This window comes from Coptis chinensis, chromosome 3 (genome assembly GCF_015680905.1).
Source record: "Coptis chinensis isolate HL-2020 chromosome 3, ASM1568090v1, whole genome shotgun sequence".
Lineage (NCBI taxonomy): Eukaryota > Viridiplantae > Streptophyta > Magnoliopsida > Ranunculales > Ranunculaceae > Coptis > Coptis chinensis.
Genome location: NC_141458.1, coordinates 67,569,675 through 67,585,988, shown reverse-complemented (window position 1 = coordinate 67,585,988; position 16,314 = coordinate 67,569,675). Strand labels below are relative to the sequence as shown.

The following is a 16,314-nucleotide window of genomic DNA, read 5'->3' as shown; positions in this document are numbered from 1 at the left end:
AGTTACATAAACTAAGACTCTATTATCTCGGACTTGTCTTTTGAATATCCATTTCCTTCCTTCTTAAACCACCGCCTAATCCCCGTGAACACCTAATAAAAGACCTCTAGCTCAATTAGGAATAGGTTAGTGTGATAGTAAGTGGCGGATGTGTTTGATCCTCGCTTCCTTTGTTGTCATTGAGATTGTAAGGTAAAGTGTACCCACCGCATTAATCGGAGTAGCAAAACTTGAGTGGAAAAATCGAGTGTTGTTTCTTGACTATTATTGTGAGAACCTACTTAAGGACTCTTATTCCGAAGTTTTCGTAAACAAACCCGCTAAACATTTGATAGTACTACATCATTGTATATATGTTTATTGTAGATGATTGATTATTACGCATATATTAACTTAGGGTTTTGACCGGGTTATTCTTATGTAATTGCTAGAGAGATGTATAGATAGTTGAGCATGAATAAGGAAACAATAGTTTTATTTTCTTAGTCGCCAGAAGTATAGATGAAGTTTGTGAGTACCTTCATCGAAAACTCTCACGAGGTTATAACTCGCCCACTAGGGAATTCCTAGTGGTTTAAGGCCTTGTTGCATATGGTCAATGCAATCGCACTCAAATAAACGAGATTAGGTAGAACTCCATTTTGGTCACTTATTCTAATTTTCATCTTTGCTTGAGGACAAGCAAAATTTCATTTTGGGGTGGTTTGATAAGAGCCCAAAACTGTAGTTTTAACCCCTTAATAATCATCTTTGTTAGACCAATTATGTGAATAATAAGTAAGAGTTAATACTGATTAAGTGTTTTTATGCATTTCAGGCTTCAAAGTCCATTATGTGCAGAAATATGCCATTTTAGCGAGATAAAGGAGCAAAAGTCGCAGAACTTCCGAATGCCATATCTTTTGGACTCAGACCGGAATGAGGCCTACCTTATGTCAAAACGACCGCTCGGGAAGAGCTTTCCAATGGTCCAAGTCTTGACCCAATCAGAGGAGCAGAAGTGGACGAAAAGTCTGTGGAAGCCAACTGCAGCTGAAGAGGCCTTTTGGATCGAAGATTGGGTTTTGGGCCCGATTCTCCGCCCAAAACATGGCTCCAAGCCCATGCACGATTTTTGATCTGAATGTATAAAACAAAAGCTTAATTCTTTGTTAATGGTAGATAAAATAGTAGAGAATTAGGGTAGATAGCTTAGAATAGAAAGTAGCCATTAAAATAGCTTCTAGATCTAGATTTAATTGTTTTATTTAATTAGTTTCAAATCCTTTATTAGATTAAACCTTTGGATCTTGTTCTTCAATTTGATTAGATCAATAAAGTAGTATTCTTTATCAATTTCGATTTTGTCAATTCCAATTCTAGATCTAATTTCAATTCATGTCCTTATTTCTAATTTAGTCATTAAATTAGATTTCATTATGTTAAATTAAGTAAATTTCAATGCTTTATATTATGTTTAGTTTTAATCTAAATGGAAATGATTATGAATGATTCAAGGCTAAACCTCCATTAGAGGGGGTTGTGAAGCCTTGATGAAAGCTTGATTCGATTATCGTAGAGTCGTCAGATTTTCTATTCCACTCTAGAAATGATTAGTTCACCATGAGAATGGGTTTAATTGTTCACATGCTAGTTATGAATTGGTAGAAATGCCATGTATAATTAGGGATTAGGAATAACCAATTGTTTCTCAAGGGCGATTCAATTCGGATTACGACGATTCGTCGTTAGTGGATTAAGTTGAGTTAAGGTGGAATCAATCCCCCTCTAACTCCTTATCATAGAATCAACGTAGCCTTCCCATAATTATTTAGATAATCGACTAGTTGCATCTTGTGGGTAGTTGCATCGTAGTATAATTCCCTTCGTAAAACTCTCATAGACTTAAAAACGACTAGTTAGATTAGAAAACATCCATGCTAGAGCACTAGGAGTGGAACGAACTTATCTACTCCACTATATCTCACAGGATTGAGAGTAGAAATCTTTGATAATTGAGCGTAAAATTATAAGTTTAGTTTACTTACGTAGTGAATCAATAGTTCATTCGTAGGTAGACTATTCATTTTACTCTTATCACTGAGTGGGAAGACGATTTTGTCCAAACTTCCGCCTCCCCTTCTGCTACCGAAATGGATGTGAACAAGTACAAGCTTTGGGACAGCGACTCTGATGGAGATGCGCTTGTCGAAGTGTCAAACAAGAGCCCTCCCACCAAAAGGGCTAAAATCTCTTCCACTACTCCTCCACATACCACTGGCCGCAATGAACCTTCGCGGTCTGCTATACCTTCGCGCCGCCCCAGACAAGATTCCTCTTCAGCTGGTCCTTTAACATCTGGCCCTGTCGAAGTGTGGCATCCCAAGTTCAAGGCTAGGGACCGCGATGTCACTACGCGAGACTCAGCTTTGGAAAATCCAGCTGTTGCCGCCTCCTTATTTTTCAGCTCTTATCTCCCTCGGGATCAAGCTTATGGAGATTCTGGTACCGTTGCTTCCCATAGGGCCTCCATTTACACTAGATGGGAAAAGGTATGTGTTATTGACTTTACTTGCTCATTATCCTTTGTGCTACCCTTTATACCCAATATGTCTCTGCAGCTGAGTCTAGATATTGGCTATGTGTCGCAGCGGCCTTACCAAAGACCGCGTGGGAGAATTTGGAGGCAGCGAAGCAGGAAATACATGGCCCTGATGGCTGGAAAACAAAGTATGCTAAGCTGGAGAAGGATAGGGACGAGTTGTGGATCAAGGCAGTCAAGGCCCACAAGGAGCTCCAGGTGGCTGAGGATAAGCACCGCGACTATGTAGCGGGGGTCAATTCTAAAATGGAAAGCCTCAAAGAGACGGAGAGACTTGCCACTCAAGCTGCAGTAGATAAGGCCGTCAAAGAGGCTGCGGAGTGATTCCGGAGTCTCGCTGCGAAGAAGATTGCACGCGAATTGCAACAACAACTCGATCAGCTTAGCGCTGCAGGTCGACTTCTTCCATCGCCTCCTTCTGTTGCAGATACACCGCCCTTGGTATCACCAACTGTGCATCCTGAAGCTGCCGAGACCCTTACCACTGAGGTGACGACTCCCATTACCAGCGTTGACCCTTCTCCAGTGGAGACGAATGAAGACGCTAGCATCGCTGTCGGTGAAGATGAAAATACTTGTCATGAAGAAACGACGACTGATCCTCAGCAGAACCCATGTCGGATTTCTTTCTTTGCAGATGTCTTTGTAATTTAGTTTGAACAATTATCGTTGTGTTGTGAGGAACAATGTCTTTTGTTATGTGTTTGGACAAACACTTCATTGACACACTACATTTGCGTAGTATGTGTCAATCGACTTTTGTGTACTCTTTTCGAATTGTAATTTACTATCTGTCGTACTTCTATTTCGCTATGCATTGGAGCCATTGATCTATATGGTACTTTGATTCAATCTCTTTTTCATTTTCATTTGCTAACTCAGTTAGCGTGACACTAGATAAGGTTGCCCCCATGTTATTCGGACGCACAGTCGGCGAAGAGATCTTCCCCGCCCGCTCTTTTTAACAGCTGTGAAGCTAGTCACGGTTGCCCCCAGTTTGATTCGGACATGAAGTCCGCGAAGGGCTCTTTCCCCCCGCACTCTCTTTTTGTATAGTTGTGAAGCTAGTTAGGGTTGCCCCCATTTTGATTCGGACATGAGGTCCGCGAAGGGCTCTTCCCCCCCCGCTCTCTCGTTGAACCGCTGTGAAGCTTGATGGGACAGTTATATTCATCTCTTATTTTATTTCTATTATCTACTGCTAACTCGTTTGGAAGAAGTGCTTGTTTATTTCATAGTCATAAAAATAAACAATACAGATAATGCGCTATCAAATACGAAAAGATTAAACAAAGGTCCTAGACATGGAACTCTTTCAGCATTATGATATTCCACGATCTTTCTATCTTTTCTCCGGCTGTGGTCTGTAATCCATATGTTCCAGATGTACCCTTCTTACTGATAACATATGGACCTTCCCAGTTTGGCCCCAACTTCCCGTCGTTTTCCTTCTTGGTGGTTGGAGTAACACGTCGCAGCACGTAGTCACCCACACTGAAACTCCGTGGCTTCACTCGTTTATCATACTGTCTCTGCAGAGTCCGATGGTATTCCTCTAACCGAATACGAGCCATCTCTCTTTTTTCTTCCACAAGATTCAAATCCGCGGCTAATATTTTCTCATTCAGCTCGCTTTCCACAGCTTGAGTTCTCGTCGTGGATTCTATCATTTCAACTGGAATGACGGCCTCTACTCCGTACGCCATTGCGAACGGTGATTCATTAGTGGATGCTCTTGGTGTAGTTCGATATGCCCACAACACATGAGGTAACTGTTCAGCCCATGCTCCCTTCCGCTCCTCCAGTGTTTTCTTAAGGTTAAGCATAATGACTTTGTTTGAAGCCTCGGCCTGTCCATTTCCCTCCGGATTGTAGGGGGCTGATAACCCTTGCTTCACTTTGAATGCTTGAAGGAAATTTCGGACTTTCTTCTCGGTAAACTGTGTCCCATTATCCGCGATGATTGTATGTGGCAATCCAAACTTGCAAATGATATTCTCCCATAGGAATTTGTTCACATTCTCTTCCTTGACTTGTTGCAGCGCCACTCCCTCAACCCACTTGGTAAAATAGTCTATTGCCGCTAACATAAACCTCCTTTTACCGCTTTCCATGGGCAGCGGTTCAACTATATCCATTGCCCACATGGCGAACGGCCACGGGCTGAGCACACTGTGTAACGGCTCAGCCGGCGCATGAATCAGCGGTGCAAACCTCTAGCACTTTTCGCATCTTTTGGCATACTCTGTGGCATCTCTCTTCATGTGTGGCCAAAAGTATCCCTGTGAGAGCAAACGGTGTGTGGTTGTTCGCCCCGCTGAATGACTTCCACAATCCCCTTCGTGCACTTCGGCTAGCACTACATGAACATGCGGCGGCCCTATGCATTTTAACATTGGTCGGCCGAAACTTCTTCTATATAGGTTCCCATCTAGCAAAGTGTATCTTTGGCTCAGCTGTTCCATTCTACGCCTCTCCTGTGTGTTTTCAATCTCTACCCCCATCAGGAAAGTCTTGATGGGAGCTATCCAATCAGGATCAATTTCGGTGGTAAGACAAACATACTCTCCTTCCGTGGTACTGGGATTGTTCAACACCCTTATTTCAATAGATCGCCCCTCCGAACCTGGTAATACCGCCGCAACATAAGCTAATGCATCGGCATGTCTATTTTCTCCACAATTTAAATGGGTAAACTTGATCTTACTGAATTTGCTTGCTTTCCTCTGTAGGACCTCCAAGTATCTTGCCATCCTCGGGCAGCGAGCCACAAATCCCCCATTCACTTGGCATACCACCAGGTTAGAATCAGAGTAAACAGATAACTCGCTCAAGCCCAGATCTTGTGCCAAATCTAAACCCGCTATTACAGCTTCATACTCTGATTCATTATTTGAAGCCGCGAATCCCAGTTTCATTGATAACTCCAGCCTAGTATTCTCTGGAGTTACCAGGACTACGCCTATTCCGTTCCCTGTATTAGTAGCGGAGCCATCCGCAAAAACTCTCCACCCATTCCGGGCATCCCATGGGTCCAATGGGTCGTGGTTAGGCTCTCCTTCGTGGTCCATTACCATCTCCTAACCCCACATCGGGTCCTCGGCTGGGAACTCTGCCAATACCTCCGCCATCGCTTGTGCTTTTTCTGCGGTTCTGATGTGGTACTGAATTTCATAGCAACTCAGCATTACCACCCATTTTAGCATTCTTCCTGACTTTTCTGCCCTCAATGCCTGCTTGAGAGGCAGATTTGTTATTACTACCACTGAGTGCACCTCGAAATAAGGTTTCAACTTTAGGGCAGAAAATACCAAAGCCAAAGCGTATTTCACAATTCGGCTATATCGGGTCTCTGCTTCTAACATGGTCTTGCTTTGAAAGTACACTGGCTTTTCTACTTTGTCAACGACGCGCACCAAGACCGAACTCACCGAGTACTCCGAAACTCCCAAATACAAATATAGTGTTTCCCCCTGTTCCGGTCGCGACAATAAAGGCGCCTTCCCTAGATAATTCTTCAACTCTTGGAAGGCTTCTTCACATTCCACGGTCCACTTGAAGTCTTGTGTTTTCCTCAATAATTGATACAGTGGTCGACATTTATCCGATGATTTTGAAATGAATCGGTTAAGTGCTGTCACTCTCCCTGCTAAACTTTGCACCTCCTTCACATTTTGAGGGGACGGCATTTCTATCAACGATCTGATCTGTTTAGGATTTGCCTCTATACCGCGGTGTGTAACTATGTAACCTAAGAACTTTCCAGAAGTTACCCCAAAAGTACACTTCTCGGGGTTGAGTTTCAGTTTATGTGCCTGCAGTATACGAAAAGTTTCCTGAAGACTTTCCAAGTGTTCCTCATCCGACATGCTCTTTTCCACCATATCATCAATATATATCTCCATCCCCTTTCGAATCTTCCCTTGAAACATTTTTTCTCCTAATCTTTGGAATGTCGCCCCAGCATTTTTCAAACCAAAGGGCATCCTGGTGTAACAGTATGTGCCCCCCTCCACTACGAACGTGGTCTTTTCCTGATCTGGGCCATGCATAGCGAACTGATTATACCCCATGGACGCGTCCATGAAAGAGAACACTTTGAACCCTGCAGTTCTGTCCACTAACTCGTCCACCCGCGGCATTGGGTAACAATCCTTTGGGCACTCCTTGTTTACGTTCGTGAAGTCAACACACATCCTGACCTTGCCGTTCTTTTTCGTGACCGCGACTACGTTAGATAACCATTCTGTGTATTCTACCTCCCTTATTATCCCCGCCCCTTTCAATCGTGCCACCTCCTCGCGAATAGCCTCAGCATATTTGGGACGTAAGCTTCTCATTTTTTGTCTAACCGGCTTGGCACTTTCATTCATGTGCAAGTGGTGACATGCAAACTCTGGGTCTAAACCCGCGATATCCTCAATCGCCCACGCGAACACACTTGAATTTTCTGTCAAGAACCGTACTAGCTTCTTTTTCCATTCTTCGTGCAAATCAGTCCCTATGGATGTAAATTTCTCTTTAACTCCCACTCCCAAGTTAACTACTTCAATTGCATCCAATGTCTTCGGTCCGAACGGCGGCTCGCACCCTTTTGTCACTGCCGCTTCCTGTAGTTGCTACGCAAATCCTTGTTCCTGAGATGGCCCTTTCCCATTTGTTCCTCGGACCAAACTCTTCACCGTGATCTGCTGGATGTTTTGCGCCCCTTTGATCCCCCCTGATTTCATATGTTCCCTCATTCGTGGGGAAGCGGATCACTTGGTAATATGTCGATGGAATGGCTTTCATTTCATGAATCCATTTTCTTTCTAAAATTGCGTTATACTGCGACGCAGTGTCCACCACCATGAATCTAGTGAATACCGTCGACGAGCCTACAGTCACCGGCAGCGTTACTTCCCCTATGGGCTCTGTCATACTACCGTTGAGCCCATACAAATTGGTTTGAGGAACCTTCAACTGGTTTCTGTCGATGTTCATCTCCTCCATGGCCCCTTTAAACAACAAATCAACTGAACTGCCGCAGTCTATCAATACCCTCCGAACTAGATAATTCCCCATTGCTATGGTAATCACCAAGGCGTCCTTATGCGGCGAAATTATCGGATTCAAATCTTTCGGGGTGAACATAATGATCTCGTTGGCCATCGCGGCTCTGCTAACTAACCGCGGTACACTCACCACCTCATTCACCTGTCGTAGGCTTGCTGTCTTCCTTACTTTGTCCCTATGTGCATTCCTCCCCAGAGTCTCTCCACTAAAGATGACATTGATCGTACCCAAAATCCTAGCCGGCGCTGACACCCTATCGGCTTGACGCACCTCAGTGACAAACTCTTTGAGCATTCCTTTTTCAATCATCCTCTCTACTAACCACTTCAAGGCATAACATTCGTTCGTTGCATGGTTTCTGATTTGATGATACTCGCAAAATGGTTTCCCTTCTATCTCCCTTGGGATACTCCACGGCCCCTCATAATATTGGTGCTCCTTAATTAGAGACAAGATTTCCTCTAATGGTCGGTTAAAAGGAGTCTGTTCTATTTCGCGGTATGGCCTTCTCTCTCGCACCTCTCTTCTGTTCGGATCTAGTGTTCTCTCTGGCCTTCGTTTCTCCCCTCTGTAAGATCCTCTTTCTCTGTCCTCTTTCTCCCAGGAACATCATACAACGAAGCCCATCATATTTATTCTCTTGCCATAACGGCATCTGCTGCCGAAAATGGTGCAAATGATCAGTGGGGTCTCCTTTCCCATCATACCGTTCAAACCTGGGCTGGGAGAACCTCTTAGGTACTTCGGAATTCCATATTGAATCTGCCAGCGGATTTTTATTGAGGCTCGCCACCTCCTTCTGCGCTGTGCTCTGGTTCACTCTTTCTGCTACGCGATTCACTTCCCGATCTCTCTCGATCATAGCTTGAACCACCCCTAAAGTAATGCCCACTGTTGGTTCGACGTCCGGTAGCGGGCACTCTACATTCTCCCCTTCCGCTTCACTGCCCCTGGGATCCCCATGCTCCGTTCCACCCCGTGTAATGTCCCTCTCCTTTCTCAACTCATCATTCTCCTCTCTTAACCTAACTATCTCCTCCTGCAGAAGTCTGGTGGCGTCTGCCGCCACATTTGATACTTTTTCCTCTCCTACCCCTTCCATCTCAGCACTCTCTACTTCCTCAATGGTTTCTCTGACTGCTCCCTTCTTAGGTCTTCCTACTCCTCTCTTCACTACTGTAGCCATTTTCTCTCAGATTCCCCACAGACGGCGCCAAAATGTATAAGCTAGTATTACAACCTATAATCTCACAAGTCTCTCTCTCGTCCTCTCTTACTTCTCTCTCTCTCTCTCTTTTTCTCACCCTTCTTTCTTTTTATCCCCCTTTTTCCTCCATGGTCCCCTCTCCCTCCATGTATCGCGGCAGTTATCTTGCAGTTATAGTTCCGCTCTCCCTCTCTCCACGTCTCGCAGCAGTTCCAGAACGGTTGGGATAACGCAGATTTGATCCTGTGCAACCTGTCTTCCCCAGCTCTACCGCATCCGGTCCCATAGTTACCACTAACCTCCTAGGTCATGTATACGTCCTATACACTTCATTTAATTGAATCAAAATTCATACTTCCTTAGTTTTGAGAAACCTACACCTCTTTTCTTTTTGTTAAGCTATTTCTTTGATTCTTTGTATACTTGATATGACTTATTAGTTGACGCATGTTTTTCTTTGTCATTTTTTTTTCATTGTTAAATCAAGGTTAATATCAACATGTTTTGTTTAATATCCTTAGTTTAATATGTGCTTTCATAAGATTTAATTTTCTAATTAACGGGTTTATTTCTATTGCTTAGAATGTAGGATTTGTGTTGAAAAAAACAACAAAGAATTGGACTTTGTCAGTAATAGTTTTATCTAATAATTGTTGGAAAACCAAGAACAAGAAGAAACCAAGAACAAGAAGAACAAGAACAAAACCAAAACCAAAACCAAAACCGAAAGGTTTCAATGGTCTTCTTTAAGGTGATGTAGTACTGATAACATACCCAGAAAAAGCAGAATGAACTCAAATTACTATAAATTTCTGAGACACCCCAGGGCTGGGATTCAAATCTTTGTTGTTTAAATTTCTTCTTAGGGTTAGCAGTGAGGTGGAATATTAGCAAAAAAGTATGTAACAAGTGATGGGTACTTAAACTTTAATTTTTTCTCGAGTTTATTACTTCAGTGGCAGTTTACGACTCCATGCTTTATTTACTTGCTATATTAGTTATTTTGAAGATATTTTCCTACTCCACTTAGTGGAGTAATTTCTTAACAGATCGTTTTTCAATTAACTCTCCTCTTAATGGTTTGTGTTTGGACGGGAAAGGTCAAAATGACATAGCAAGATTTTACCAGGGAGTCGAATCATAATATTAATAGGAGTAGAAATACCAATCACCGAGTATCCACTTCGTATGATAGTAACCCTTTGTTTCAGACATTAACCTATGAATGTATTTCCTTTTTGTGTATGCTATCGTTCTCACTTTTTCATTTTTCCTTATTTGCATCGACGACACTTAAAATCAGAAGAACCACATGTAAGAAACTTCTGGGAACAAGTTCTAGGAACAATTGTATTCAATATCACTAATGTGTCACATAGTTTTGCAGAGGCAACTGGTCGTATATGTTTATTAGCTTTGTATTAGCTTCTGAGTTTGTTGTTACTTGCTACAGGTTTAGAACTCTTTATCCCAGTCTAATATACATTTTCCTATTATGAATGTACAATCACCAGGGTACAACGGTACGCAACATAAATGCATTGGCCAAGGATGCTAGAGCAGATTTGACACGGATGGCTGAGGATCCTGATGTGTGTTGGTATTCAATCCTTAATCTATTTTTCTAGATATAGATTTGTCTTTAGCTTAATTCACCGGTATTGAGAAGGAAGAGTGGGAATGCCAACTTTTATTTATGAATGCATAGGAATTAGAATTTCATTCTGACCTTAGGATATTCATCTAATCTAAACCATTGCAATTGATTTGTCAAAAGGTTTCAATGGTATTCTTTAAGGTGATGTAGTACTGAGAGGGATAGGATTCAAATCTTTGTTGTTTAAATCTCTATAAATCGAGGGTCAAGACTTAAGACACCTGGATAGGCACCTCGACCATTTAGAATTAAAAACGCCAGCTATTAAAATGCCCGCCGAACTTCCCACCAATTTAACCAGTCTAAACTCTTCGTTTTCCATCTCCCACTTTCTGCCCCTCCATCTACCCCCGCTCAAGTGGATTTCGGTTTTGCCAAGGAAGGTGAACAATTTCTGTAATTTGAGCGTGGTTGTTTCACTCATCTCCTTACTTTGCTCATTGACATTGTCAGCAGTGGACTTCACACTCAAAACAAGTACTAACTCGGTAACTTTGGTTCTCTCTTTGCAACTCTCAGTGTTGTTTGTCAACCCTGTGGTTATCTGAGGTATGCCTTATAATGCATATTTCTCATAAAAAAATACGTAGTAAAATGGATTACAAAGCAATAGGCAGGCTTGGTTAATTGTTTGTGCAGGATTATATTCCATAAAAGCGTGTATATATTTTTTTTTGTTCATGTAATTTGAAACTCATTTCAAGTCTACAATGGTGTATTTGGATATCACAAGTTGTTTCAATAGCTAATGATTATCAGTCTCATCCCTTGGTCATCCACGAAGGGATGCAAATGCATGATTTAGTAGAGGCATGTATATATTTGATTTTTTTAGAGTTTCATTGCCCTTACATTTTCAATTTTTTTTGTTGAACGGAAAACAGGAAAACAGTTTTACTTAAGTCGATATGAAGTAAAGAATATTATTTTTGATAGGTACGTAATGTACTGAGTTATTAGTTGCTTTTGGAGTCTAAATTCAGTGTTTCAGACCTATATGTAGTTGGAAATATAAAGCCCAAAAAATACTTCATGTAGTGTAGTTGTAACTATGACCAACGATGGTGGTCTATGACACATCTGAAATCAACTGAAATCGACATGACCGTCACAAAATGAAGACAAGTAGGTGATGGTGCAATACTAATCTCACCATTTTATAGCAAGTCGCTACAGTGTTCTATCTCAATGACCCTATTAGGAACAAATTTTAGATTCCCGGCCATGGAAGAACAATATTTCATTTCCAGTGAAGGAGTACCAAGGTACTGTGATTCTTGACGTCTTTGTGAACTTAGCATTTCAGTTTAAGTAGGTAACTTATGCATTTCTTTCATATTGTTTGCATGGATAACTTTCTTTTTGGCTTATTATCTTAGACAATCTATTGGGTTGTATTTCCTGTCTATGTCTACAAGGTATTGACATTTGATATACATCCTTTAATTATAATGTACTAAATTGCTGAATCGGCGATCTTCAGGTCCAACTCATTTAAGGAAAATGGTCAAATCTTTGTGTGCAATTAGCAGAATAGTGTATTTTAGTTGGATGATTTTTTAACCTATTGTGCTCACACAATATTCACTCAAAACTTACTTGCATAAATGAAGGATTTGCCTTTCAATACTACTCTTGCTTGGTTGAATATCCTGATATCGTTCTTTGCCATGTTCATTTTAACAATTACAAAGTTTTTTATGTTATCTTTTCTGAAATTGTTGAGGTACTCCGTCTGTTGCATTTTTTATTTTTGTTTTTGTTGTAGGTGGATGTTTTATTAATATTGCAAAACATCCTGATTCATGGCTCTCTTCTTTTTGTATGTGATTTAACTTGCAACCATACTTATATTCAGTGAAGAAGCTGCTATTGATAAGTTTCTTAGCACTTCAAGACAATTGATAAGAATGTAGCAGACAGCATGGACATGGAGCTTATATATAGAGATGAAAAGAGCGTGAACGAAATGGTTTATGATCATGCAACAACAAGCTTTCTTTAGGAACACCCCAGAAGAGAATACAATTGAAGTGCCAGGTTAGGATGCTAACCAACACATCACGGTGTCATGGTTATTTATCTCTTTGTAATGAACTCTTAAACCTGGTATGTGGTTGCCTGATGTTTGCAATCATTCTTTCATTTCAACTTCATGCTACCAAGAGGAAAAATAGATAATTCAAGGCCGATATGAAAGGTACAAAATAGGGTTTAGACTGTGAAACGACTACTAAAGTGTCTATGTTATGTACGCCAATAATTTACACGTATACAGGCCTGTACTTATCCAATTGTTTATGCCAAGAGTAGATTTTAATTACTTTATCTCTTCATTCCTTTTATTTGATCTCATTATTTTGCGTGTGTGCATATTTATGTATTTGAAGCCTTAAATGTAAATAGCGTTTTCCTAAGGCATATTTCTCTTTTGCTTTTGCGTGTAATTTGAGAAGGGTGGTGCAAGAATTATCTTTCAAAGGCTCACACAAGCTTGAAATTTAGTTGCTTTGAACTGAAAAATATGTGGGTCATAGAATTTTAAATACCAAGAATTAGAATTAGATCGACCAAAGTTTTTCATATATTTTGTAGCAAAAGTTGATTGTTTGACCTTTCGACAGTATACATTTTTCAAACCGATGCTATAATAATGTTTGTTTAGCAAAGGAATCAAAAGTGGTACACGCTAGAGCTGAGCTTAACGGTATTCAATTTCTAAGGGAACCAATATGTAAAGAAGTTGGTATGTGGTGGTTTTCTAAGGGAACCAATATGTAAAGAAGTTGGTATGTGGTGGTTCTCAAAAGCTATATATGGCAATGGGCTAGCATGGTGTTCAGCTTCACCAAATACTTCAATGACTTCCAAGGACAGATAACAAGGGCGCCCAAGCACTCAAGCCCGGCTATTAATGAATTATGGACAGTTGCTGAGCACTAAGGGTGAACGAACCTGCCTTATTTTGATGATGTTGCCTACAATGTTAGCAAATGTAAGTTCTAAACCTGATTGTGTATCAACTGTGCATATAAACTAGATTAGGTCATCATGGACCAGATACTAAAAACAAAAAACTACCAAGTAGTGTGCAGGTGGCATCCTCCATCACAAGACTTTGTTAAAGTGAATTGTGTTGGAGCGCTACTAAAGGCAGCTAAAGACTTGCTGGTGCCGGGGATGTCTTAAGAGATTACAAAGATGTAGTCATTGGTACTATGTGAATAGACCTAGACCACACTACCAATGAACTTGCTGAATCTTGAGTGTCATTGAAGGTGTTCATTGGGGGCTGTCACACAAAGTTGGACTAGATTGTTGGTCAAATTTGACTCAGTGGCAGCACGACAAGGACTTTGAACAAATCTTGCGAAAGATCGTCATTGTCAATAAGATGTACATTGCGTTCTGAGAAGTGTTATTAGATTATACCATGTTGGCGTTTTATGGGATTTGTTTAAAATGGAGTTGTCACTCCCTTATAGGGCGCTTAACCCATACCAATTACAGACAAATTCATGGAACAAGAAAATGTGGTTACCATTGCAACTTCCCTCATTACAACTATGTGATCATGTATGTATTATGTATGGTAACAATGCAAAAACTGTGGCAATGTGTTTTTATAGGAAACCATCTTCCTCTCCTCACTTAGTGCAGCGAAGCTCCACATCAATTTGGCAAACAATGAAGTCAGTAATTTCAGAACTCGGTAAGTTTTTTTTAGTCTTTTTAGATAAGTTAGTAAATGTATTGATCCATAGTTCCATTCTCAGTCATGAATGTGTGGTTACAAATAATTCATGCTATGTATCTTTGCACTTACCAGCCGTTAACAAATCGGCTATATTCCATGATACAATGCCTGTTGTTGTTCATAGTTCGAATTAGTTAACAACTATTCATGTCATGTTATTAATGGATGGAACTTAACAATATATTTCTCCTACGCATCTCTAATTACTGTTGTCTTCAATCACCTAGGTGGTCGGTCCAGTAAGTGCTTCCTGTGCCAGCTTTTCCAGGTCGTACGCTGAGAATGGTTCTACTTTAAGCCTTGCCTCAGCATCCCTTGGCTGATTGGCTTAAGAGAACATATATTACAAAAAAGTCGAAGAAGGATACTGAAAGAAATGCTGCCTTCAACAATGCATTTGACTTTGGGATATTAGCTCATAGTGTTCTAGTGTGGACCCTGACTGTGGTGATAAAGCATACGGTTTCCCATGTACTTTGTTATGTGTAAAAATAATTGCCTTGGAGCAATGTTGCAATGTCTGCTTTAACTTGCTAAATTCTCATGTACATGGTTTGTTATTCACTTCTCAGAATGTCTTTGAGAATGTGTTAAACCTTTTGTATCTACGGCTATTGTAATCCTATTTTCATTCTTATAAAACACCTGCTTTTACCATGTTTGGGCTTCCTTCCTTTGGTTAATTCCCTATACACCAACATCTTTCTTATTAATTGGTTTTGAACTGCAGCTTTGGTTCGCTTACAAAATCTGTCTTACACAGCCCATTTTTTGTTCACTGGCCAATGTGGACCCGCACCTTCAACAAGCTTTTCATGTCTTCATACTATTTCGCATGTTTCCAGTACCTACTGACCTACTCTATGTCTGGAAGTTCTTCTCAAACTAACGCACACCCGATAACAACCATTACCTCAGCTGTGCTTATAATATAATGCGCACGTATTTGTTCGTCAATCCACATTTGTTTGCTTCTGCCTTTGCAACGTCGGCTTCCCATGTTATAGAACCACAAGATTTGTTAATTAGCTTGCCATGTTTACCCGATTTTAGTTTTACAGCCTGATCGAAATCTACGTTTGTGGTGGGAGAAACACTTTGTTTTAGATAGTGTACTAAAAAACTTAGACGTTCATTCTTTTGATATCTTACTGAGGCATCATGTTCGTTAGGATTGTGTTTCCCTCGGGGTCAGATATCATGTTCCGACTTTTGAGGTGTTCCTATATTAATACACATATCTTAACTTCTTAACGCTTGCACCAGACACTTCGTCTCCCCTCCCCCTCCAAATACTGTTCATTTCCTATTCCTCTAATTAAATTTTGTTAGCAACTCTTTAAACAGTTTTTAATGGCTTTCAACCCATGACTTCCCAACTATGTATCGTTACTCCAAGGTCTCCTCACTTACTATAAATACATGGGAGGAGTTAGTTCATTACCAGCAAGTTGTTCAGAATTCTATCATCTCTTCCGCGAGGTTCGTTTCTTTTTCCACATACAATGGCAAACGGCAGCACTATTGCAATTTCTTTTAAACTTTTGCTAAATGGCATTACCCATCAGGTGGGTTTACCACTACCAATCTATGATGCAGTCTTCAGTTTCGGCCGTTACGAGTCTTGGGTCGATATACAAACGCTTACATTCATCACTACTAAGAAGAGATGTTTCGGAGATCCATCTATTAGCCAAAATGGATTTGATGAGGTTGCCACCCGGAGAGAGATCGAATACCTTCGTACTATCTACCATTTTGATCTTATTGACTTCAACTCAAGGGAACTATGCCAAATGCGACTTCATAATCAACAGCTCCAAGCCGAAACTCAACAACTACAAAACGATAATGCGACCCTCCTTCAACAAATTGCAACTCTCCAAGCATAATATGACATTCCTAATGTTATCGTCATTAGTGATGATGAGGAAAGCGTTGCTGACAACTCTGACTATGTGCCATCATCGATGGACATGGGGGCATCAAGGGACTCTTGAAGAAAAAAACGTCAATTAATTTCTTCCTACCTATCACTTATTTTGTTTCCCTTTGCT

General features: G+C 40.8%; 2 protein-coding genes and 1 long non-coding RNA gene across 3 annotated transcripts; 1 reads left to right on the top strand and 2 right to left on the bottom strand.

Annotated features, from left to right (window-relative positions):
* Positions 1 to 4,797: 4,797 nt before the first annotated feature.
* On the bottom strand, positions 4,798 to 5,658 carry LOC147510503 (uncharacterized). The gene has a single exon (XM_086598157.1). It carries the CDS (start codon positions 5,656 to 5,658, stop codon positions 4,798 to 4,800), a length of 861 nt encoding a protein of 286 aa, XP_086454283.1.
* Positions 5,659 to 7,129: 1,471 nt separating this feature from the next.
* Positions 7,130 to 7,945, bottom strand: LOC147510502 (uncharacterized). Its single transcript, XM_086598156.1, has one exon. The coding sequence runs from the start codon at positions 7,943 to 7,945 to the stop codon at positions 7,130 to 7,132; it is 816 nt and encodes a 271-aa protein (XP_086454282.1).
* Positions 7,946 to 13,594: 5,649 nt separating this feature from the next.
* On the top strand, positions 13,595 to 14,646 carry LOC147510501 (uncharacterized). Its single transcript, XR_015216803.1, has 3 exons — positions 13,595 to 13,896; positions 14,130 to 14,212; positions 14,485 to 14,646. It is a non-coding gene; the product is annotated as an uncharacterized LOC147510501 (long non-coding RNA).
* Positions 14,647 to 16,314: the final 1,668 nt, after the last annotated feature.

What these genes read in the sequence shown, in the direction of transcription:
- LOC147510503 (XM_086598157.1), bottom strand. Translation starts at nt 5,658, where the DNA reads ATGGTAATGGACCACGAAGGAGAGCCTAACCACGACCCATTGGACCCA.
- LOC147510502 (XM_086598156.1), bottom strand. Translation starts at nt 7,945, where the DNA reads ATGATTGAAAAAGGAATGCTCAAAGAGTTTGTCACTGAGGTGCGTCAA.